The sequence below is a fragment of the Astatotilapia calliptera genome, chromosome 4 (genome assembly GCF_900246225.1).
Source record: "Astatotilapia calliptera chromosome 4, fAstCal1.2, whole genome shotgun sequence".
NCBI lineage: Eukaryota > Metazoa > Chordata > Actinopteri > Cichliformes > Cichlidae > Astatotilapia > Astatotilapia calliptera.
The window spans coordinates 21874976-21898199 of record NC_039305.1 but is presented as its reverse complement, the minus strand read 5'-3'; the positions used below and the strand labels follow the sequence as shown (position 1 = coordinate 21898199).

The window sequence follows — 23224 nt, the reverse complement described above, 5'->3', positions numbered from 1 at the left end:
TGTACAGGCTGCATTTGCTTTTGCATGAATTTTATCAACCTGATAGGTCAGACAACAGAAAAATATTGTGGCAATTTTTGATTTGGATTACTAGTCTACCTTGTTATTTACTTTTAATGATAAGAGAAACCACGAGTGAAAGACACTGCGTGTTTATCTGTCTCTGTCTTTTTCCCCCTGACTGCAACAACAATATATTGCAACCAACATGAATTTTTTTTACACATTGAGCAAACCAGACATCTGTATGGACCAATGTGGAGATCGTGTTTGATTGTTTTCACGTAAAATACATCCAATGATCTCATTTTCCAAAGCCCTTAATCTCTTCTCATTCAAAAGCCACACACCTGCAGAACATGACTAGTACAAAATTTTTCATATTCTGATATACTGTTTTCAAAAGAGATTCAGAAAAAAATGGGATGGCATATTTGTAAACATATTGAAATTTGGTTTAAAAGTTGTTGCAGAAATGTAATATTAATCTCTCCAAACAGTGGTGAATGCAGTTTCAACAAAAATGAAGACTGTTAGGTTTACTTCAACCTACTGGCACATTAAGAGTGATGTGATGTGGTGTTTAGTAACACTGGGGGACCAAAGGGGACGGTCTTATCTCCATTCCTGGTTATTTTGTACACATCCAATTTCCTGTACAACAGTGAGCATGCCCATGGGTGACAGCAAAAGAAGTAAATCCACATTAGAGCCGATAACTTTCCTTATTACGACCAAAATTCAACCACAATTATATGGTCGTCCACCACCATGAATTATAAAAACCAGTCACCCTTTGTTATGTCTTTCAGGATTTGACCAGTCATTTTCATTATAGAATGCCATACCCCTCAAATTCAGTCAATCCATCTTTTTACCAAAGCTCTGGTCATGACACTGCAAGTCTGTCAAATATCATGGCATGAAAAGTATTAAAAAAGTATTTTAAAAAAGGGGGTTTTCCCATCTTTTCAATAGCTTGTTAGTGTTGTTAGGTTAATTGGTGAGTCTAAATTGGATATAGGTGTGAATATAGGTGCAAATAGTTGTCTGAGTCACTGTGCTAGCCCTGTGATAAACTGGTGACCTGTCCAGGCTGTACCCTGCCTCTTGTCTTATGGTAGTTAAGATGGGCTTCAGCCACTCCACAACCCTGAATTGGATAAATAGAAGAGATTGGATGGATGAGTTTTCCCTGCAGCTGTAGCTAGCCAACCAAGCTGAAGGCTAATGACAGTTTATGTGCAGTTAACCTAGCTATTTTTTTTAAAATAGTAATATTTCCAATAGTAGTAGTTACAGTTAGAAGAGTCACAAACAAATCTCTGTTTATTAAGTATTGTATTAGCTTGTTTGCTAACATTGTTAATAATGTGCAAGCATGACAAACATTGAGACTAGTGATTGGGTTGCTAGCTATTATTTAAATACATTGTGGTGTGAATGAGACACGGCGAGTCCACAGATCAAGGATTTGGGCCATCTTTATTAGTTCAGCTGCAGCTCTCAGCTCTCAGCTGCAGATGCATCACACCACAACACAACACCAACCCAAACACAACCCTGATTCCCCTTCTTGTAGCCAGTGGGTGTGATTGCGGATGCAGAGTGGGTGCGTCTGCCTTCCCTGCACTGCACCACAAACCACGTCCCACCACATACATACCAGCAGGTCAACTAATATGGTTAACTGCTGATGGGAAATTTTGCTGTGAACTGTGTACATATAACACATTAATGAGAATCAATATCGCAAACTGAGAAATTTCATTTGTGACAAAGTTCATTTACATGAAAAGAAGTAAACAGACTTCAATAGACTTTAGTTTGTATTGTTAAATGAGAGTTCAGGATACAAGTGCAGAGTACAAAGACACAGCAACATGCTTTAGCAGAAAAAAAGTTACAAAACTACATGATAAAAATTTTTATCCACCACTTCCATATCTATTAGTAAAATACACTAGACACTAACAAATTAAATTTGCAGAGTAAAAAAAAAACATCCTGTGGTTTCTCACTGACTTCCAGGAGCTTCACTGACAGATGTGCCTTATACCACCCAGCAGTGTCACAAGAGGAAAAGACTGAAAGAAAAGCACAGTGGTAAAATAATAAGTGGATGCATAAGAAGAGTCACAAGTCATCAGCAGTGTCACCAGTAGTACTTTGTGAATCAATATTTCTAGGCCACCATGACAGATGAACCCTGGGGCTTTGACAAAAACAAAAAAAAAAGCTCAACCCTGACTTCAGTGCACAGGATATTTAATTGTATATAACTTTATTACATACTAGTGAACGTGGAAGTAATCTGTTGTTCATCACGTCATATTACACCTTACCATGCATGTTCTTATGTACAATTTCAATTTATTATTTAGTTCACTTCAAACAAATAATAAAGCTTATGAAAATTATACAAAATGCACACACTTTTTTTCCACCTCACACGAGTCACTCACAGAGCAGAAGTGAGCTACATATATATAAAATTCTGATGTATCCGCTCAGCCTGACAACTGTTCACTTCCTGTCTTGCTTTTTTTTTTTTTTTTTTAAATCCAGCCACAGCTTCAGAATGCATCATGGCTGTTTCATTGCAGCATTTACATGACACAAAAGTAAGAAAAAAGATTATATATATATATATATATATATATAAACACCCAGCACGCCCCTGCGGGCGGTTTATCCTTCAAGCTCGGGTCCTCTACCAGAGGCCTAGGAGCTTGAGGGTCCTGCGCAGTATCTTAGCTGTTCCCAGGACTGCGCTCTTCTGGACAGAGATCTCCGATGTTGTTCCCGGGATCTGCTGGAGCCACTCGCCTAGCTTCGGAGTCACTGCACCTAGTTCTCCGATTACCACGGGGACCACCGTCACCTTCACCGTCCACATCCTCTCGAGCTCTTCTCTGAGCCCTTGGTATTTCTCCAGCTTCTCGTGTTCCTTCTTCCTTATATTGCTGTCATTAGGAACCGCTACATCGGTCACTACGGCCATCTTCTTCTGTTTGTCTACCACCACTATGTCCGGTTGGTTAGCCACCACCATTTTGTCCGTCTGTATCTGGAAGTCCCACAGGATCTTAGCTCGGTCATTCTCCACCACCCTTGGAGGCATCTCCCATTTTGACCTCGGGACTTCCAGGTTATACTCGGCACAGATGTTCCTGTACACTATGCCGGCCACTTGGTTATGGCATTCCATGTATGCCCTGCCTGCTAGCATCTTGCACCCTGCTGTTATGTGCTGGATTGTCTCTGGGGCATCTTTACACAGCCTGCACCTGGGGTCTTGCCTGGTGTGATAGACCCCAGCCTCTATGGATCTTGTGCTCAGAGCTTGTTCTTGTGCTGCCATGATTAGTGCCTCTGTGCTGTCTTTCAGTCCAGCTTTGTCCAGCCACTGGTAGGATTTCTGGATATCAGCCACCTCCTCTATCTGCCGGTGGTACATACCGTGCAGGGGCCTTTCCTTCCATGATGGTTCCTCGTCTCCCTCCTCTTTCTTGGGTTTCTGCTGCCTGAGATATTCACTGAGCACTCGGTCAGTTGGGGCCATCTTCCCAATGTATTCTTGGATGTTCGTTGTCTCATCCTGGACTGTGGTGCTGACACTCACTAGTCCCCGGCCCCCTTCCTTCCGCTTAGCGTACAGCCTCAGGGTGCTGGACTTGGGGTGAAACCCTCCATGCATGGTAAGGAGCTTTCTTGTCTTTATGTCAGTGGCTTCTATCTCCTCCTTTGGCCAGCCTATTACCCCAGCAGGGCCCTGATCACGGGCAGGGCGTACGTGTTGATGGCCCAGATCTTGTTCTTACCATTCAGCTGACTCCTCAGGAGTTGCCTGACCCTCTGCAGGTACTTGGTGGTTGCAGCTTTTCTAGCGGCCTCTTCATGGTTCCCATTCGCCTGTGGGATCCCCAGGTACTTGTAACTGTCCTCTATGTCTGCAATGTTGCCTTCTGGTAGTTCAATCCCCTCAGTTCTGACTACCTTCCCTCTCTTTGCTACCATCCGACTACACTTCTCCAGTCCGAACGACATTCCAATGTCATTGCTGTATAGCCTGGTAGTGTGGATCAGTGAATCGATGTCTCGTTCACTCTTGGCATACAGCTTGATGTCATCCATGTACAGGAGGTGGCTATATATATATATATATATATATTTATATATATATATATATATAATCTTCTTCTTTAGCTCTCAGCGAAGGCGGTCGCACTTTTCTCCTCTCCTCCTCACCCTTATCTTCCCTGTCCTTGTCTTGTCTTGTGTGCATTACTTTCCCTGGAATAGCCTCCCACTGTCGTTCTCTAAAACCTAAAAGAGAATTATGGATTTAGGCCCAAGGCTGGAGCCGAACAATCACTCCCTGATAATGACTGTGTTACGGCTATTCTTCCCATCCCATGCAAGGACACCTGGATTGGCTGGAGGACTGTTTACTTAGCCTGATAGGCCGAAGGACACTGGCTCAGCTAAACTATGGACACGCACACACACACACTTACACTGATAAGCACTCACTCATCCCCCCTCCCTTTCCAACGCCTTCGACGCTTGTGCCCTACCGGGGAAGATAGCAGTCAACTGGACCAGCACAGATGCTGCAGAACCGGATGCGCTGTCTACACCGGCTCTCTCTTACCCTTTACCCACCCCTGTTGCTTGTCTTGTGTTTCTATGGTGTATTGATAGTCATGTGCTTTTGTGCTGAGGTGTTTTTTCTGTTATCAAGCTGTTCTCCCACTAGGAGCTCAGTCTGAGTGGAGTTTTTTTTCCACATGTATATATATATATATATATATATATATATATATATATATATATATATATATATATGTTTGTAGCTTGAACCTATTCGCTGGAACGTTGAGGACAATATAATTACACAGCAAGCAAGACACGAAGTAGGCAAAGTTCTTCATGTTACTCATGCATGAGGGAGACCTGCCTGGAACCAAGTGTCGTTCCACCACTTGACCTCCGTCAGACTCTCAGCCAGGCTCCCCATAGCACTCCTTTTATTGTGGTTACATGAATATGCATAGGGTCATTAACATATAGCATCTTACATAGGTATACATGTGAACAAAGAATACTGTGTGTGTGTGTGTGTGTGTGTGTGTGTGTGTGTGTGTGTGTGTGTGTGTGTGTGTGTGTGTGTTACTGCTTTTCAAAGGGTCATATAACATGAAAGCACGAAGGCAAACATCCTTGGTCAGGAAGAGGCTAGACCCCCCCTCACCCTAGATAACACGGTGAGGAAGTCAAGCAGTTAAAGCACTTAGACTAGAACAGACGCAACTACGTTAATCCTACCATAAAACAATAAGACACGGTACGACCTCTCATGCTCCCAGAGTGCTGTCTAATACACACAAGGTTTGCAGACTATCAAGGATCAAAACCTCTACCAATCTACAACTAATTACAAAACTCTAAGCATATATAAGTAAATATTTCTAAGCATAAATGACAATCAACAATACAAATCTAACATATTTTAGAGATGGCACGATACAACATTTTTATGTCCGATACTGATATCATAAATTTGGATATCTGCCGATACCGATATGAATCCGATATAGTGTGTTTTTTAATCAATAAAACTGTTTTATTCAATATCTTGCTGCTTTTTGTATAAGTTAATACTCAAGTTTAAAAAAAACAAAAAAAACAAAAAACCACTAAAGCTATTCTGTTATACCTGTATGCAAAAAATACACTGCACCCAAAATATTTCATAGTTCAGCAATACTGATCAATCTAATAAACTTAAACCTACTCCATCCTCCCTATTCTGGTATTTTAAAGAGTAAGCAACCTAACTAATAGGGCTTTAAAACACCCAGCAAAAAAAAAAAAAAAAGGGAACCACCCACCACCTCGTGGTGCTTAATCGACGTAATAAACTTTCATTTGATGCAGTGTGAAAAAAAATGCACAGAAATCAATTCTTTTTCAAGAATAATTAAATAGATTCAACATCTTTCTTCAACAGAATTGGAGACTGCACAGATTGTACCTTCCCAAAGGAAAAAGTACTATAGCTTAGGGTATATTAGACTCAATAGTTACTATATACAGTAATGGACTTCTATACATTTTACATCAGATTAAAACTTTGGGTGTAAGATTCGGATAATTTATTTATTAAAAGCTAGACATTTTAAATGAGAATAAGAAAGAAAAGTATGTCTTTGTGCCCCCCTTTTCCCTGAAAGTTTAGCCAGGCCCCCCTGGGGGGAGATTTTCCGTTTTCGTTTTAAAAAATAATCCCGTCCACACGTAAATGCAGAAATGAACGAAAACGCTGCTAGGAACATGCCAAAGCAACAGGTGGCAATATGTTCCTGACAGTGTAGAAATGTTGGCCAATCAGAAGTCTAGAAGCCTCGGTGGGAAATAGTAAACAAGGATGGGGCATAGAAGCAGAACCGAGTCCTATGTGTGGAGGGACAGTAACTGTGTGTGTATATGTAAGCATTTAAACACTGCAGAGAGTACAATTAACAGTAACAGTATTGTAGAAATTCATTTCACCGAAACAATAACGCGGTGCACAGTGTGACGTCAAAAAAGGCGCACACCTTTGACGCTGCGTTTTCTCCGTTTTTCTCATCCACACGTAAATGCAAAAACTGAGTTTTCAAAAATATCCACCCTGGCCGGAGTTTTTAAAAATCTCAGTTTTCAAATCAAATTCAAATTCAAATTTTATTTGTCACGTACACAGTCATACACAGTACGATATGAAGTGAAATGCTCAGACAACTGCTCGTGACCTAAAGAAAAAAAGAAAAAAAAAGGAAAGGGCTATGAATAAGATAGGAAATAAATATGAAAAATTAAGAAATGTGTAAATTTAACTAGGAAGGAATAAAATATAAGAATATAAAATATAAAAAATGAAATAACTGTACAACACAAATTAGAATGAAGGGTAAATTTAACTGGGAAAGAATAAGATAAAATATATAAATTAAAGTTGAAAATAAAATAACTGTACAACAAAATACACAATACACAGTATAGAACTATATAAGAATGTATGAAGAAATATAAATAAATAAATATATATATATATACACACACAATAACAGCAGCTGTACAAGTATTAAGTGGAAATGAAGAATATAGTGACCAGTGTTGTGGAATCCACATTATGTCTTGTGCAGTGCAAATATGCTTAAAGTGATTTAAGTGATGAAGTGAAAACAATGTCCAGAATGTCCAGTGTGTGTGTAAGAACCATATGTGTGGGTCAGTACTGTGTGGTGGTGTGATTGAGAGACCGTATCGCCTGCGGGAAGAAGCTCCTCCTCAGTCTCTCTGTGTTGGTCTTCAGGGAGCGGAATCGCTTTCCTGACCTCAACAGAGAGAACAGTCTGTTGTTGGGATGGCAGAGGTCCTTCACGATCTTCCTGGCCTTGGTCCAGCACCGCCTGCTGTAGATTGAGTGCAGGTCAGGGAGCTCGGAGCGGATGGTGCGCTCAGCTGACCGTAGAGCTCGTCTGTCCTGCATGGTGCTGTTCCCGAACTAGGTTAAGATGTTTCCCGTCAGGATGCTCTCTATGGTGCACGAGTAAAAGTTCCTGAGCACCTTGGAGGGCAGTTGGAAGTCTCTCAAGCGTCTGAGGTGGTAGAGACGCTGACGGGCGTTTTTCACCACGGTGTTGATGTGACAGGACCATGACAGGTCCTGCGTGATGTGAACTCCGAGGTATTTGAAGCTGTCCACTCTCTCCACTGGGCACTCGTTGATGACAGGGGTCTGGTAGTTCCTCTCCTGCTTAGTGCTGAAGTCCACTATCAGCTCCTTTGTCTTACTGACGTTTAGAAGGAGGTTGTTCCTCTGGCACCAGTTCTCCAGATTCCTAATCTCCTTCAGGTAGGCCGTCTCGTTGACATCAGAGATCAGGCCCACCACGACGGTGTCGTCAGCAAACTTGATGATGGTGGTGGAGCTGGTAGTGGCCACACAGTCATATGTGTACAGAGAGTACAGCAGGGGGCTCAGAACACACCCCTGGGGGGCTCCAGTGCTGAGAGGGGTGGAGGCTGAGACATGTCCGCCCATCCTTACTGCCTGTGGTCTGCCAGTTAGGAAGTTGGAGATCCACTGACACATAGATGAGCTGAGTCCCAGATGCTCCAGCTTGGTGGTGAGTGTGGAGGGAATTATGGTGTTAAATGCAGAGCTGTAGTCTATGAAGAGCATTTTAACATAATTCCCCCTTCTAGTGTCCAAGTGAGTGAGTGATGTGTGGAGGAGATGAGAGATGGCATCGTCTGTGGAACGATTTGGACGGTAAGCAAACTGTAGTGGGTCCAGTGTGTCTGGTAGTGAAGAAATGATGAAGTCTCTGACCAGGTGTTCAAAACACTTCATCACTACTGAGGTGAGGGCTACAGGGCGATAGTCATTGAGAGAAGCAGGGTCGGGTTTCTTCGGGACAGGAACAATGATGGACTCTTTGAAGCATGTGGGGATCACCGACTGAGATAAAGACATGTTGAATATCTCAGTGAACACAGAAGCTAGCTGGAATGCGCAGTCTCTGAGGATACGACCTGGGATGCCGTCTGGTCCTGCTGCTTTCCTGGTGTTCACTCTCTTGAAGGCTCTCCTTACTTCATGCTCAGAGATGACGAGCACTTTTCCGGTGCTGGCAGTATCTTCCTGTCTGCAGCCGTTAGCGCGGCTAGCACTAGCATTGTTGGAGTCCTTAGCTGCAGCCTCGAAGCGAGCATAGAAAGTGTTCAGCTCGTCTGCCAGAGTCACGGCCGCGTTCGTCATACCGGTTGTTGGTGCTTTATAGTCCGTTATTGTCCTTAGTCCCCGCCATAGGCTCCTAGAGTCACTCTGTTGGAGTTGTGACTCTAGTTTCCTCCCGTAGCGCTGCTTCGCCTCTTTCACCGCCCTCCGCACGTTATATGACGCGGCTTTGTACGGGTCCATGTCCCCCGTCGTGAGTCCCGTGTTGTAGGCAGCGGTGCGGGATCTCAGAGCGTCGCGGATGGTTTTATCCACCCACGGCTTCTGGTTGGGAAACGTTGTGATAGTCTTTGTCTCCACGGTATCATCCGCTAGTTTCCTGATGAATCCCACAACCGTTTCCGTAAACACGTTGGCATCATCATCGGAGCTGTTTCTGAACATGCCCCAGTCTACGTCATCGAGTGCGTCCTGTAACGCGGCCACCGATTGATCCGTCCAGTGCGCGACCTTCCTCTGAACCGGAACTTCCTGTTTCAGCCTTTGTTTGTATTTTGGCATGAGGAAGATGGCGGCGTGATCGGATTTGCCAAATGGAGGGCGGGATTGTGCCTTGTAGTCATCCTTGACCGTAGTGTAGCAGTGGTGCAGTGTCCTTTCACCTCTGGTGGGGCAGGTGATGTGTTGATAAAAATTCGGCGCTGCGCGTTTGAGGTTGGCACTATTAAAGTCCCCCGTCACAATAAGCGCAGCGTCCCGGTGTTGTGTCTGGTGCTGTGTGGGTGCCTCATGCAGCTCGGATAAGGCGGTGACCGTGTCCGCTTGTGGTGGAATATAAACGGCACTTACAATGACCTATTTAAATTCCCGAGGTAGATAAAAAGGACGGCACATGATGGATAGTAGTTCCAGATTTGGTGTGCAGGAGCGTGTGAGAGGAACAATGTTCGCACTGTTGCACCAGTTGTTGTTCACCATTAAACACACGCCGCCTCCCCTTGACTTCCCCGAGTCCCGTGTCCTGTCCATGCGGTGAACCGAGAAGAACTCGGCCGGCTGGATGGCGTGGTCCGGCACCGCAGGGTTCAGCCATGTCTCGGTGAAGCAGAGGAGATTGCAGTCCCGAATGTCTCTCTGGAACTTTATCCTCGCCCTGAGGTCATCAAGCTTGTTCTCCAGTGACTGGACGTTGGCGAGCAGGATGCTAGGCAGAGGTGTGCGGTGTGCACGAGCTCTCAGCCTGTTTCCTGATGCCGGCTTGCTTCCCTCTAGGCCGCCGCCACTTCCCTTTGTTCGCCCTCAAGATCTCACTCGGCCAGCTCGGATCCGGAGTTAAAATCTTCGAATTGTGAGTACATTGTATCCCAATAGAAACAAGAGTGTCACTGTCATACCTAATGTACCCAATGGTGATGATTTTGCCGATTTAGAAACGCTGAAAACTAACTTAAAAAACAAAGACAAAGAAAAAGTGGTCGGAGAAGTCGTGACGGCAGCCGACCTCACCGGCGCCATCTTTGTATATGTTCAGTGACCGAAAACGCCGTTTACGTGTGGACGAAAGGCGCAAATGCATAGAAAAATCTGCGTTTTCAAAAATATCCGGGTACGTGTGGACGTAGCCTTAAATTCATTCTTTGAAAACACGGACACCATATCCTCTTGATCAATTAAGGAGAGGGACCAACTGTATTATTGCCTAAGGAATTGGAGGTTTCCTCGTCTATAAGGGCATTGTGGCATGGCTTCATAATAGAAGAGTTTTGTTGCCTGCAATCAAGACCTTACAACAACTGAAACATTTGATAAATCATTAAATGAAACATTTAATGATGTGTCAGACAACAGTTTAAACATTTGATGATGATTTTTTATATGCTCTATTGTGAATAAAATACGGGTTTGGATTTGAGGTTTTATTTAACATACTTATCGCAGCCGTTCTGAGGGCTTTTTATCCTTTACCGAGGTCAAAATGACCAAGTTAACGTTAAAATTATATGTTTTGGTTGAAATTGGTGGTTTTCCTCTTTACCTACAGCAGAAGATGTCATCAAGGAGGTCATCAAAAAGAACAAAGAATATCTGAGGCAAAAGTGTCAGTGGGAGTTGGAATGCACTGAAAGGTCTCGTATGGATGAAAAATCATTGGATAAATTTTACACAGAGCTTCACATTATACAAGGAGAGAGTGAACATGTCAATGAACAACACGAAATTTGGGAGATTGAAGATAAAGAATCAAATTGTTGAGGGTACTTGAATCAACTGCAATGATATCTTTAAACATGTGCAAGGCGACAAGGACATGACAGCAATTCGGACTGTGATGACAAAGGGAATTGCTGGCATTGGAAAAACTGTCTCTGTGAAGAAATTCATCCTTGACTGGGCAGATGGAAAAGCCAATCAGGACTTGGACTTCATCTTTATGTTTCCATTCAGGGAGCTAAATCTGGTCCAAGATGATCAGATTAGCTTTGAGAACCTTGTGAAAACATTCCATCCAGAACTTAAAACCATAGCAGTTGCGAAAGCTTTGGCTGATCGTGAAGTTTTGTTCATCTTTGATGGTCTCGATGAAAGTCAACTTCAGCTGAAATTCAAAACGACCACAATACTGGATGATGCTACGAAGGTGTCCTCAGTGGACACTCTGGTGACCAACCTTATCAGGAAATATCTTCTTCCCTCTGCACTTGTTTGGATTACCTCAAGACCAGGAGCAGTTCAACGCATTTCTCGTGAGTATGTTTACCAGTGGACTGAGGTCAGAGGATTTGATGATCCACAAAAAATAGAAAGAGAGTTGAAGACAAAGCAGTCGCTGAAAAAAATAATTGAACACATGACAATGTCACGGAGCCTGTACATTATGTGTCACATACCTATCTTCTGTTGGATTGCTGTAGATGTTTTTGAGTATTTGATGCGTAAAATGAGAAACACCAAAGATGGAAACCAAAAAATACCCACAACTCTTACTGGGATGTACACACACTTCCTTCTTATTCAGACAACGATAGCTAATGAAAAATATGGCGACCAGGAAGAGCCTGATACAGCAGAGATCTTTAAGTCAAATGAAGAGTTCATTTTGAAATTAGGCAGGTTGGCTTTTGAGCAACTAGAAAAAGGCCGGATCATATTCACTACTGAAGACCTGAAGAAGTATGACATAGATATAACGAAAGCTGGAGTTTACTGCGGGTTGTGTACAGCAATATTCAAAGAAGAGAGTGTGTTCCTAACAAAGAAACTTTACTGCTTTGTGCATCTCACAGTTCAAGAGTATTTTGCTGCTCTCTTTGTATATCACAGTTTTGTAAATAAAAAAATAGATTCTGAAAGTCTCAAGGATTTCATGCTAAAAGGGTCTGATGAAGAGCTCAAGTCTATCTTGGAAACAGTTCCAGTGGATCTACCTTTGAATGAACTGATTGAAATTACAATAGCTAATTCGGCTCCTAGAACGACCGGAGAACTGGACATGTTCCTCAGGTTCCTTATTGGCTTGTCTCTACAATCATCAGAAGAACCACTTCAAAGCCTGATTCAGCAGACTGAAGAGCATTCAACAAATATTGAGGAAATTCGGTCAAGTCTATTAGAAATAGATTTGTTTGACTGCTCAGCTGAAAGATGTCTAAACCTTGTCCACTGCCTGACTGAGTTGAAAGACAATTCCCTACATGATTCAGTACGAAAGTATCTGAAACCAAATTGTTTTCCTGAATCACCGCTCTCTCCTGTTGAGTGTTCAGCTCTGGCTGACTTGATTCTGATGTCAAACACACCTCTGGATGAATTCAATCTCAAGAAATACAGACCATCAGGAAAATGTATCTTTAGAATTCTTCCAGCTGAGAGAAACTGCAAAAAAGCAAGGTGAGTTGGTTCTTTATACAAGAATGTTATTCAGTTTACAGCACTTTATCTATAATTTTATGTTGTTGTTTTGTTTTGTTTTTTACAATTATTGTTATTGAACAGAACCAGATACCAACTATGTGACTTTTATGCTCAGTTCCTGAATACCCTGTCCTATGCAGTTTTACCTAGGACCGGACTTTTTAATCCATACATTCATGTTAACTGATTTATCTGGCATTTTGACATCAATCATCTGTTTAAAATATTGTTCTTTTCACGCTGCAGGAGGTGTTACAGTTAGCTAATCAGCGCCTTTACCATTTTGTGTGCCACAAAAGGAACATTTGAAACATCTAATGCTTATTTTGATTTGGTATGTTGTTGTGGACTGGTTCTATATAAGTAAAATGAAATTGTAAGATCTAATTGATCTTTTTTTTTTTTAAATGTTCAATTAGGGAAAACTAAATCCTTTCCCCTATGGAAATCCCGTAATATTGGACTGTGTCAGGGTGCAGATGGAAAAGGGGTTTATTGAGTTCACAATTTTCTATTAAGTTAAGAAATAATGTATGCTTTTAAAAACTGTATCTGATATTTAAACAATTGTCCTTTTATTAATTCTACAGAATCTCAGGTGTAAATGTTGGTGTTTGGGAATATAAAACTATCTCTTCAGCTCTTTGCATGCCACACTCTGTGTTAACTGAACTGCACATAGTGAATAGGACTTTTGGCAGTAGGGCGGATAAATGTGCAGAAACCTTGGCTGATGGACTGAAAAATTCTCAGTGTAAACTAGAAGCTCTAAGGTTAGTAAAATTATCATATTTATATGATTGTTTTGTAACATCTTGTACTGATTTCTTTTGATTTTGTGTCCTTTGGTCTTGCAGTCTTTCTGGCAAAGGGCTTGCAGAAAGAGAGATGGAAGATTTTGCATCAGCCATAAAATCAGTCATCTCAAATCTAAGAGAACTAGAGTTGAGTGGTGACATACTTGAGGACTCATTGTTCTCTGTACTGTCTGTTGGTCTAGGCTGCCCTAAACTTGAGAAGCTCAGGTCAGTTTAAGATATCGTGGTATGATGTGTTGCTTTTTGAAATCTTTTAGCCTACTTTACTTTGTCGGACAGGTTCTAGTTAAAGGAAGTCTTGATTCAACAGGTCCGGAAGTAACCAGGCCTGGGTGTAGATAGTGAAATTGAATTGAACCTTCTAAAAATACCCAGTGGTCAGAATTAGAGCTTCTTCTTCCCTGTAGCTAAAGGAGAAGATTGTGGATCACCAAGTTTTCTGGGGATGAATAAATTTTGTGTTCATGTAAAGTGCTTTGGCTCAGAATGGGAGCACTAATCTGCAGTAGTGGGTCCTGTTTGGCAGAGGAGAAACAGCCTTTGCTGATTTAAGTGGATACATGTGAGGTGACACCATACAGTAACTCTAATTGTAAACAGTGTTTAAAAGATTAACAATTAGTCAAAATCTTCTATGTAAAAGTGTCTCCCCCCACAGTCACTAAAATTCACAACTTAGTGTCTTGTTTTCTTAGATTAGAAGGACGTTTGCTAAAACTTGGATAGTATAATCTATGTTTATATCTAATCTAATGTTTTTTATCCTCTGTGCCAAAAGAATGAACCGACATTATAGGACTGCGGAAATCTGCAAAATGCTGGTGACAGCATTCACATCCAAACCTTTTTACCTGAGAGAACTGGAACTAAACTACACCCAGTTTAAAGACTCGGAAATGAAGATCCTCTCAGATGGACTGAAGAACAAAAACTGTAGACTGGAGGTACTGAGGTAAAGCACTGCATCAAAAAAACATTTGAAGCAGGATTTAGATACTTGAGAATTTTTACTTTTGAGTTTAAAATAGCAAAAAATTGTATGTATGTATGTATATATATATATATATGTATGTATGTATGTATATATATATATGTGTATATATATATATATATATATATATATATATATATATATATATATATATATATATATTGGTCGGTTATATATATATATATATATATATAACCGACCAATAACCTGCATCAGTACTACATGGAAGCTCCTGTCAGGCATCATATCGGCTAAGATGAACAGGCACATGGGTCAATACATGAGCGGGATGCAGAAAGGAATTGGCAAGAATACCAGAGGCGCAAAACACCAGCTACTGGTAGACAGAACAGTCAGCCGAGACTGCAAGACCAGACTGACCAACCTGTGCACTGCCTGGATTGATTACAAGAAGGCCTATGACTCAATGCCCCACTGCTGGATACTGGAATGCCTAGAATTGTACAAGATCAATGGGACCCTAAGAGCCTTCATCAGGAACTCAATGGGGATGTGGCGTACAACACTAGAGGCCAACTCCAAGCCCATAGCACAAGTCACCATCAAGTGCGGGATCTACCAAGGAGATGCTCTGTCCCCACTGCTGTTCTGCATAGGCCTGAACCCCCTCAGTGAGATCATTAACAAGACTGGCTACGGATACCGACTACGGAACGGAGCAGTTGTCAGCCACCTCCTGTACATGGATGACATCAAGCTGTATGCCAAGAGTGAACGAGACATCGATTCACTGATCCACACTACCAGGCTATACAGCAATGACATTGGAATGTCGTTCGGACTGGAGAAGTGTAGTCGGATGGTAACAAAGAGAGGGAAGGTAGTCAGAACTGAGGGGATTGAACTACCAGAAGTCAACATTGCAGACATAGAGGACAGTTACAAGTACCTGGGGATCCCACAGGCGAATGGGAACCATGAAGAGGCCGCTAGAAAAGCTGCAACCACCAACTATCTGCAGAGGGTCAGGCAACTCCTGAGCAGTCAGCTGAATGGTAAGAACAAGATCCGGGCCATCAACACGTACGCCCTGCCCGTGATCAGGGCCCTGCTGGGGTAATAGGCTGGCCAAAGGAGGAGATAGAAGCCACTGACATAAAGACAAGACAGCTCCTTACCATGCATGGAGGGTTTCACCCCAAGTCCAGCACCCTGAGGCTGTACGCTAAGCGGAAGGAAGGGGGCCGGGGACTAGTGAGTGTCAGCACCACAGTCCAGGATGAGACAACGAACATCCAAGAATACATTGGGAAGATGGCCCCAACTGACCGAGTGCTCAGTGAATATCTCAGGCAGCAGAAACCCAAGAAAGAGGAGGGAGACGAGGAACCATCATGGAAGGAAAGGCCCCTGCACGGTATGTACCACCGGCAGATAGAGGAGGTGGCTGATATCCAGAAATCCTACCAGTGGCTGGACAAAGCTGGACTGAAAGACAGCACAGAGGCACTAATCATGGCAGCACAGGAACAAGCTCTGAGCACAAGATCCATAGAGGCTGCGGTCTATCACACCAGGCAAGACCCCAGGTGCAGGCTGTGTAAAGATGCCCCAGAGACAATCCAGCACATAACAGCAGGGTGCAAGATGCTAGCAGGCAAGGCATACATGGAACGCCATAACCAAGTGGCCGGCATAGTGTACAGGAACATCTGTGCCGAGTATAACCTGGAAGTCCCGAGGTCAAAATGGGAGATGCCCCCAAGGGTGGTGGAGAATGACCGAGCTAAGATCCTGTTGGACTTCCAGATACAGACGGACAAAATGGTGGTGGCTAACCAACCGGACATAGTGGTGGTAGACAAACAGAAGAAGACGGCCGTAGTGATCGATGTAGCGGTTCCGAATGACAGCAATATCAGGAAGAAGGAACACGAGAAGCTGGAGAAATACCAAGGGATCAGAGAAGAGCTCGAGAGGATGTGGAGGGTGAAGGTAACGGTGGTCCCCGTGGTAATCGGAGCACTAGGTGCGGTGACTCCCAAGCTAGGCGAGTGGCTCCAGCAGATCCCGGGAATAACATCGGAGATCTCTGTCCAGAAGAGCGCAGTCCTGGGAACAGCTAAGATACTGCGCAGGACCCTCAAGCTCCCAGGCCTCTGGTAGAGGACCCGAGCTTGAAGGATAAACCGCCCGCAGGGGTGTGCTGGGTGTTTTACACCCGTGTCTGTGTGGGTTCACTCCGGGTACTCTGTCTTCCTCCCACAGTCCAAAGACATGCAGTTAGTAGGGTTAGGTTAATTGGAAACACTAAATTGCTCCGATTACCACTGGGACCACTATTACCTTCAACCTCCACATCTTCTCGAACTCTTCCCTGAGCCCTTGGTATTTTGCACCTGTGATAGACAGCTATAAGTACCTGGATCCCACAGGCAAATGGGAACCATGAAGAGGCCGCTAGGAAAGCTGCAACCACCAAGTACCTGCAGACGGTCAGGCAACTCCTGAGGAGTCAGCTGGATGGTAAGAACAAGATCCGGGCTATCCAGACCTACAACCTGCCCATGATCAGGTACCCTGCTGGGATAATAAGCTAGCCAATGGAGTAGATAGAAGCCATCGACATCAAAACAAGGAAGCTCTTCCCCATGGACGGTTTCACCTCAAGTCCAGCACCTGGAGGCTGTATGCTACACGGAAGGAAGGAGGCCGGGGACTGGTGAGTGTCCGCATCATAGTCCGGGATGAGACAACGAACATCCATTAATACATCAGGAAGATGGCCCTGACCGGCCGCATGCTCAGTGAATACCTCAGGCAGCAGAAACCCAAGAAAGAGGAGGAAAAGGAGGAACTATCATGGAAGGACAGGCCCATGCACAATATGTACCACCGGCAGATAGAGGAGATGGCTGATATCCAGAAATCCTACCAGTGGCTGGACAAAGTTGTACTGAAAGACTGCACGGCCATATTCTCTTAAGAAAGCTATTTGTTTGGCTTCCCCTGGAGCATTAAAATCAGCAGAGAAGGAGCGCCAAACGATGGAGGTTGAGGTAAGCAAACTCATTATGTCCCAACAGAAAGGGCTGGGTGGCAAAATAGCTCTGAGCTTTGTGTTAAAAACTGAAGGAGAGAGATGCGAACAGAGATTGAAACAATTAGAAGAGGAGTCCGAGGGACATTCAGTGAACAGGAAAGCCAAAGGAGAAATTAAGGACCTAAAAGAAAATCATGCCAAGTGCTGTAAGTGGCTGTTCCTGTGGAAGGCAGCCTCTTTCTGGATGAAGGAAGAGGCGGAGATGACTGGACCAGACAGAGAGGGGGAGGATGACACAGGAAAATCAGGAGACATGGTGAGTATAATGGAGTCTTTGAAACACTTGAAGGAGGAAAATAAGAAGCTAGAGGACCGAATGACGGATTTGACTCCGAAGGTAGAAGAAGCTAACAGGTATCACACACCGAAACTATATCCTTGGGCCGCATTGACGCCTAGTGCCCCACCACCACCGTATGTCATGCCTGTAATGACCCTTGGAGGGGGACAAGTTCGTGGTCCAGACGGACAAACTGGAGTTGTTCTTGGAGGAGTAGTAGACGTAGAATATACTAGCGCACGCCAAACTATCCCCGAAGAAGGGACAAGGGCAGTGGAAGGCCAGTCCCAAAACATGGGAGGGAGAATGATAGCCTCAGCTGCAGATGAAGGCTCGACCTCGCCTCCCAGTTTGCTGGATGGTGGAGACATGATACGGGCTGAAGTGTCAATGGTGGAACAGCCAAGGCAGGAGAGAGAGGCCAAAAGGACCCCTAGAATGGAGGACATGATACCACCAGGGGACGCAATGGCACACCCAACGTCTCACGAGTTGTCAAAATTGGCAAAAGAAGGGCAGGCCCAAACCAGTAGGTCAGCAAGACCTGAGATAACAACCAAGGGGGAACCCTGGGAAGGAGAAGTGTATGGACGAATGCATGAGGCCCCACGTGCGCTATTAGAGGCATTGAAGGCACTGGATGTCATAAAGCAGAGAGTAATGAAGGGAGTGTCAGAAGAGGAGAATGAAGAGTGTGTGACTTCATCGGAAGAAGAGGCCGATGAGGAGGACGGAGACGGAGGAGGAGCTGAGTCCCAACCAGGTACAAGCCTAGATTTGAGGGGAAGAAGTGTGGAGAGAGACCGAGCACAGAGACGGCCCATGTTTGAGAGCTCAAAGGGAAAGGGAAAGTTGAGGAAGAGTAGAAAAGTGAGTTTTGAACGAGGAGCTGCTGACCCTGCTTTAAATCTGCCTTTAATAGCAGGTCCAAAGAACGAACCAGTTTATCGCGCCTATAAGGTAAGAGATTTGGAAGCATTGGTTAAACAACTTCCACCAATAACTGAGGGAGGAGCTAGCTGGCTGAGAAAGCTGGGCGCACTGACCGAAGGAGAAGAACTCGCTGTTGGCGATTTTCGTGCCTTAGCCTGACGTTGTATGCTGGGTGGTGGGTTAGCAGATGTAGAGGAGATAACGCAAACAACCAGATATGCAAATGACCTGCCATACCATGAGGTGCAGAGTGTGTTAGCAGATGCAGTCCGGGAGAAGTACCCAACCCCTAACACTGGAGCTATTCCAAAAATTATTTGGGATCCCAAAAACACACCCAGGGAGTTTTTAGCTAAAGCAAAGGAACAATGGCTGTCAGAAACAGGAATACATCCGGGGAAGGAGGGAGAAAGTAGAGCGTGGTTCCGTTCGGCTGTGCTGGCAGGGCTGTCCAACCAAGTTGCAATTGACTTAGAAAAGAACCCAGATTTTGCCGTTGCAGACTCCGTACAGTGGGAGTGACACACAGACCTCAACACTAACAGGATCTTGTGAACAAACAAAAGAGTTAGAGGAGGCACAGGCGCAGCTGGTTAAGCTACAGCTGACAGAGGCGAGAAACAAGGCAGGAGAGAGAAAGAAAGAGGATAAGGAGAGCGCCAGGAAAATAATGATGGCAAGACCACAGTCTGATCCCGTGCCTGAATGGCCAGATCTGGACCCGAATCTCTACCCTGATGACCGGTGGCCCGTCAATGCACCAAGGCAGTGTCAACCCGCAGGGAATTGGGGGACCGGTGGACCGCAGAGAGGGCGTGGTGGATCCGCAAGGGGAGGACAAAGGGCTCGGAATGCAGGGAATCCCGGCAGTGTGTCTTGGACTGCGTGTCTGAGATGTGGAGCAGAAGGACACTGGGCTCGACATTGCCCTGAACCGCCCCAACAATGGCAAGGGCGTGGCAATCAACCCCAGGCACGAGGAGGCCCAAGACGAGGAGCTGCTTACAGGGGAGCACATCAAGCTCCAAACCCAAATGCAGCACCAGTCGCCCAGTACCCAGTAGCTGACTGGGGCTGGGAGGGGGAGCAATACTGACGGAGCCCGGAGAGACCAAACAGCGTGGGGACGGCAGAACCCATGCTGTCAATGACCGTGGAAGGCACTGAATTGTCTTTCCTGGTGGACACTGGAGCAACATACTCAACACTGAGAGCCTCACCAGACAGTGCAACACTCTCCTGTCACACAGTTAATGTGGTGGGTTTTTCCGGGGTTCCAATGACTCTGCCATTGACAGATCCAGCATTGACAAAGCTGGGGAAACAGACTTTGAAACACCAATATGTGGTTTCCTCACAGGTGCCTGTAAATCTGATGGGCAGGGACCTGCTTGTGAAGCTGGGAGCTACTATCATGTGCTCTGCAGATGGACTAACTGTTACTCTGCCTGGAGGAAAAGAATTCCCGTGCCTGGGATCACCTTCAAAGACTCAATATCTAGTCCAGAACTCTGAACAAGCCAGTGCCGAAATCTACTGGGGGAGGCTAGTGGAAGAAGGCATTCTGAGACATTATCAGCGGTGGAGACCCTGGATAATGAGCCTGGCCGTCTATTCCCCGCCACGAGATCTTTTCCACGTCACTCTCTTTTATGATAGGGAAGATAACGACACCTATCGGGAACAGTTCCAGTCTGATCTTGAAGGTTAGACTTGGAATGTGCGAACACATAACATTTATGTTGGACCAGAAGGTGTGGCCGCGGCTGTGAAATTTACAGATGAACAACTGCCTTGGTACAATGTGGGAGAGGATTCAGCCCCTCACATTACATTGGCGGTTCACGAAGGTCATGAGGCAAGAGATCTGGGACCGATGGTCAAGCGGGCACTGGACAACGCGTGCTGGCAAAGCACCCAAATTCCAAATGTCTGGTATGCACCAAAATGTAAAATATATCGCATAACTTGTTTGTCCAACGATGCAGTGATCTTAGAACATAAAAAATTTTCCAGAATACATGGCAGGGAAAGAACGGATCATCCTGATGCAGTAGCTGAGCTCTCAAAATTGCCTGACACTTGGATGTGGGTTTGGCTAACTGTTCGCCTGTCCTGTTCCAGATGAAATCTGACACACCAATTAACAGACCACAATACAAGCACAAAAGTGAAGCAGAGGAAGGCATAGCTGAAACCATTGAAGGGCTGTGGAAGGCAGGAGTGCTTGAGCCCTCATGTTCATTTTGGAACACACCTATTTTGCCAGTGGAAAAACATGGGACAGGGAAGAACCGTATGGCACATGATTTGAGAGCGATTAATGCCATTCTGAGGACTGACATTGCACCTGTACCAAATCCATACACAGCTCTGACGGAAATTACCTGGGACCAAAAGTGGTTCACCTGTATTGACCTAGCAAATGCATTCTTTTGTCTCCCACTGCATGAGTCACTTAGAGACATTTTCTCATTCACATACAGAGGCCAGAAATTCAGGTACACACGCCTGCCACAAGGCTTTGCACTCTCACCAGGCATTTTCAATCAGGTGTTGAAAGAGGCACTGTCCCCATGTCAACTGCCGGAGGGTTGTACACTGTTGTATGTTGATGATCTTCTTATTGCAGCCCCGTCAGCAGCGGCCTGTATGGCAGCATCGCTCGTGGTGTTGAACAGATTGGCGGAGTGTGGCTTCAAAGTAAGTAAAGAAAAACTGCAGTTGGTTCGACCAGAGGTAACATTTCTGGGCCGGGTGATCGCACACAAATCAGTGGGATTAATGAACACACACACAGAGATCAAATTCTGACACATCCAAAACCAAGAACTGTGAAGGAGTTGCTTTCTTTTCTTGGCTTGACAGGTTACAGCAGGCAGTTCATCCCGAACTGTGCTGGCAAAACCGCCCCTTTAAGGGACCTGATCAAGAAAGTCGGCGTTCGAAATCTTAAGACTTAATTGCCTTGGACGCTGGGCACAGAGACAGCGTTCATTTCATTAAAACAAGATTTGTCAAGAGCCACAGATCTGGCCATACCTAACTACGATGAGGCGTTTTACCTTGATGTTTCAGAAACAAATGGAGTTGTAAATGGTGCATTGTTTCAGAAAAAGGGGGAGGTAGAGATGTGCTTATGTATGTCAGTATAAGATTAAATCCAACGGAAGCAAGGCATCCCACATGCACACAACATGCAGCAGGAGTAGCAAAAATAATTCAGAAAACAGCACACATAGTGAGGGAACACCCACTGAAAGTGCTTACCACACACAGTGTAGTGGCATATGTAAACTCACAGGCATTCACAATGACCCCACTGACGCAACAGAGATTGAGCAAAATCTTAGATGCGCCAAATTTGACATTCACACATGAAGGAATCAATATGGCAGATTTAATGGGGTCAGGAGAACCACATGACTGTGTTAAGAAAGCCCAAGCTGAAGAGAAAATCAGGGAAGATCTAAAGGGAGAGCCCATACTGGGGGCTGAGGACTGGTTCACAGATGGATGCTGCCACAGAGATGAAGAAGGACTGAAAGCCGGTTATGCTGTAGTCTGTAGAGTAGGAACTGAGTTTCAGGTGAAAGAAGCAGGAAAAATTGAGGGACAACAGTCGGCCCAGAGAGCTGAAGTGATAGCCCTAACTCTAGCCCTGAGGTTGGCCAAGAACATGAGAGTGAACATCTACACTGACTCAGCATATGCGTTTGGAGCAGCTCATGTGGAACTGGCTCAGTGGAAGAGAGCCGGGTTCAGAACGGCTACTAATGCACCAATCTGTCACAAGAAGGAAATGGAGGAACTGGAAAAGGCCCTGGAGGATCCAGACGAGGTGAGTATCATAAAATGCAAAGGCCACTCACAAGCAAACAGTATGGTGGCGAAAGGAAATCAGAAAGCTGATGAAGCCGCAAAGGAAGCAGCAGGCTACAAAGGACAGAGACAAATGGTGCAGGTAACCGCAGAAGAGGAAGCCAGCACTAACAGCATGGAAGAAGTCAGACAGGCTCAGTAGGTAATTCTGCAGTAAAGCTATTCCACAGTTTTACTCCATAAATAGTTACACAAAAAGTTTTAACATTTGACCGTGCTTTAAGGATCTTCAGATTTAACTTACCCCTTAGTTCATAGTCTCCTTCTCTGTCATAGAACATCCTCTGTATATTTCCTGGTAACATATTATATCTAGCTTTATACATAATTTTTGCCGTTTTGTATTTTATAAGATCCATAAACTTCAATATTTTTAATTTCAAAAACATGGTGTTAGTATGGTCTCTATATCCAGCTTTACTAATCATCCTGATTGCTTTTTTTTAAATTTTACATATTGGTTGAAGTGACGTTTTATATGTGTTTCCCCAAATTTCCGCACAGTATTCCAAATATGGCAATATAAGTGAACAGTAAAGTACCCGGAGTGATTTGGAAGGCAAAAAATATTTAACTTTACTCAGTATGGAGACACTTCTTGACAGTTTAG

At 44.4% G+C, this 23224-nt stretch overlaps 1 protein-coding gene and 1 pseudogene across 1 annotated transcript; both read left to right on the top strand.

Annotated features, from left to right (window-relative positions):
• Window positions 1–10750: 10750 nt before the first annotated feature.
• On the top strand, window positions 10751–14420 carry LOC113021566 (NLR family CARD domain-containing protein 3-like; annotated as a pseudogene).
• Window positions 14421–22123: 7703 nt separating this feature from the next.
• On the top strand, window positions 22124–22756 carry LOC113021564 (ribonuclease H-like). The gene has a single exon (XM_026166307.1). The coding sequence runs from the start codon at window positions 22124–22126 to the stop codon at window positions 22754–22756; it is 633 nt and encodes a 210-aa protein (XP_026022092.1).
• Window positions 22757–23224: the final 468 nt, after the last annotated feature.

Excerpts from the sequence above, each read along its gene's own strand:
- LOC113021564 (XM_026166307.1), top strand. The coding sequence starts at position 22,124 with ATGGCAGATTTAATGGGGTCAGGAGAACCACATGACTGTGTTAAGAAA.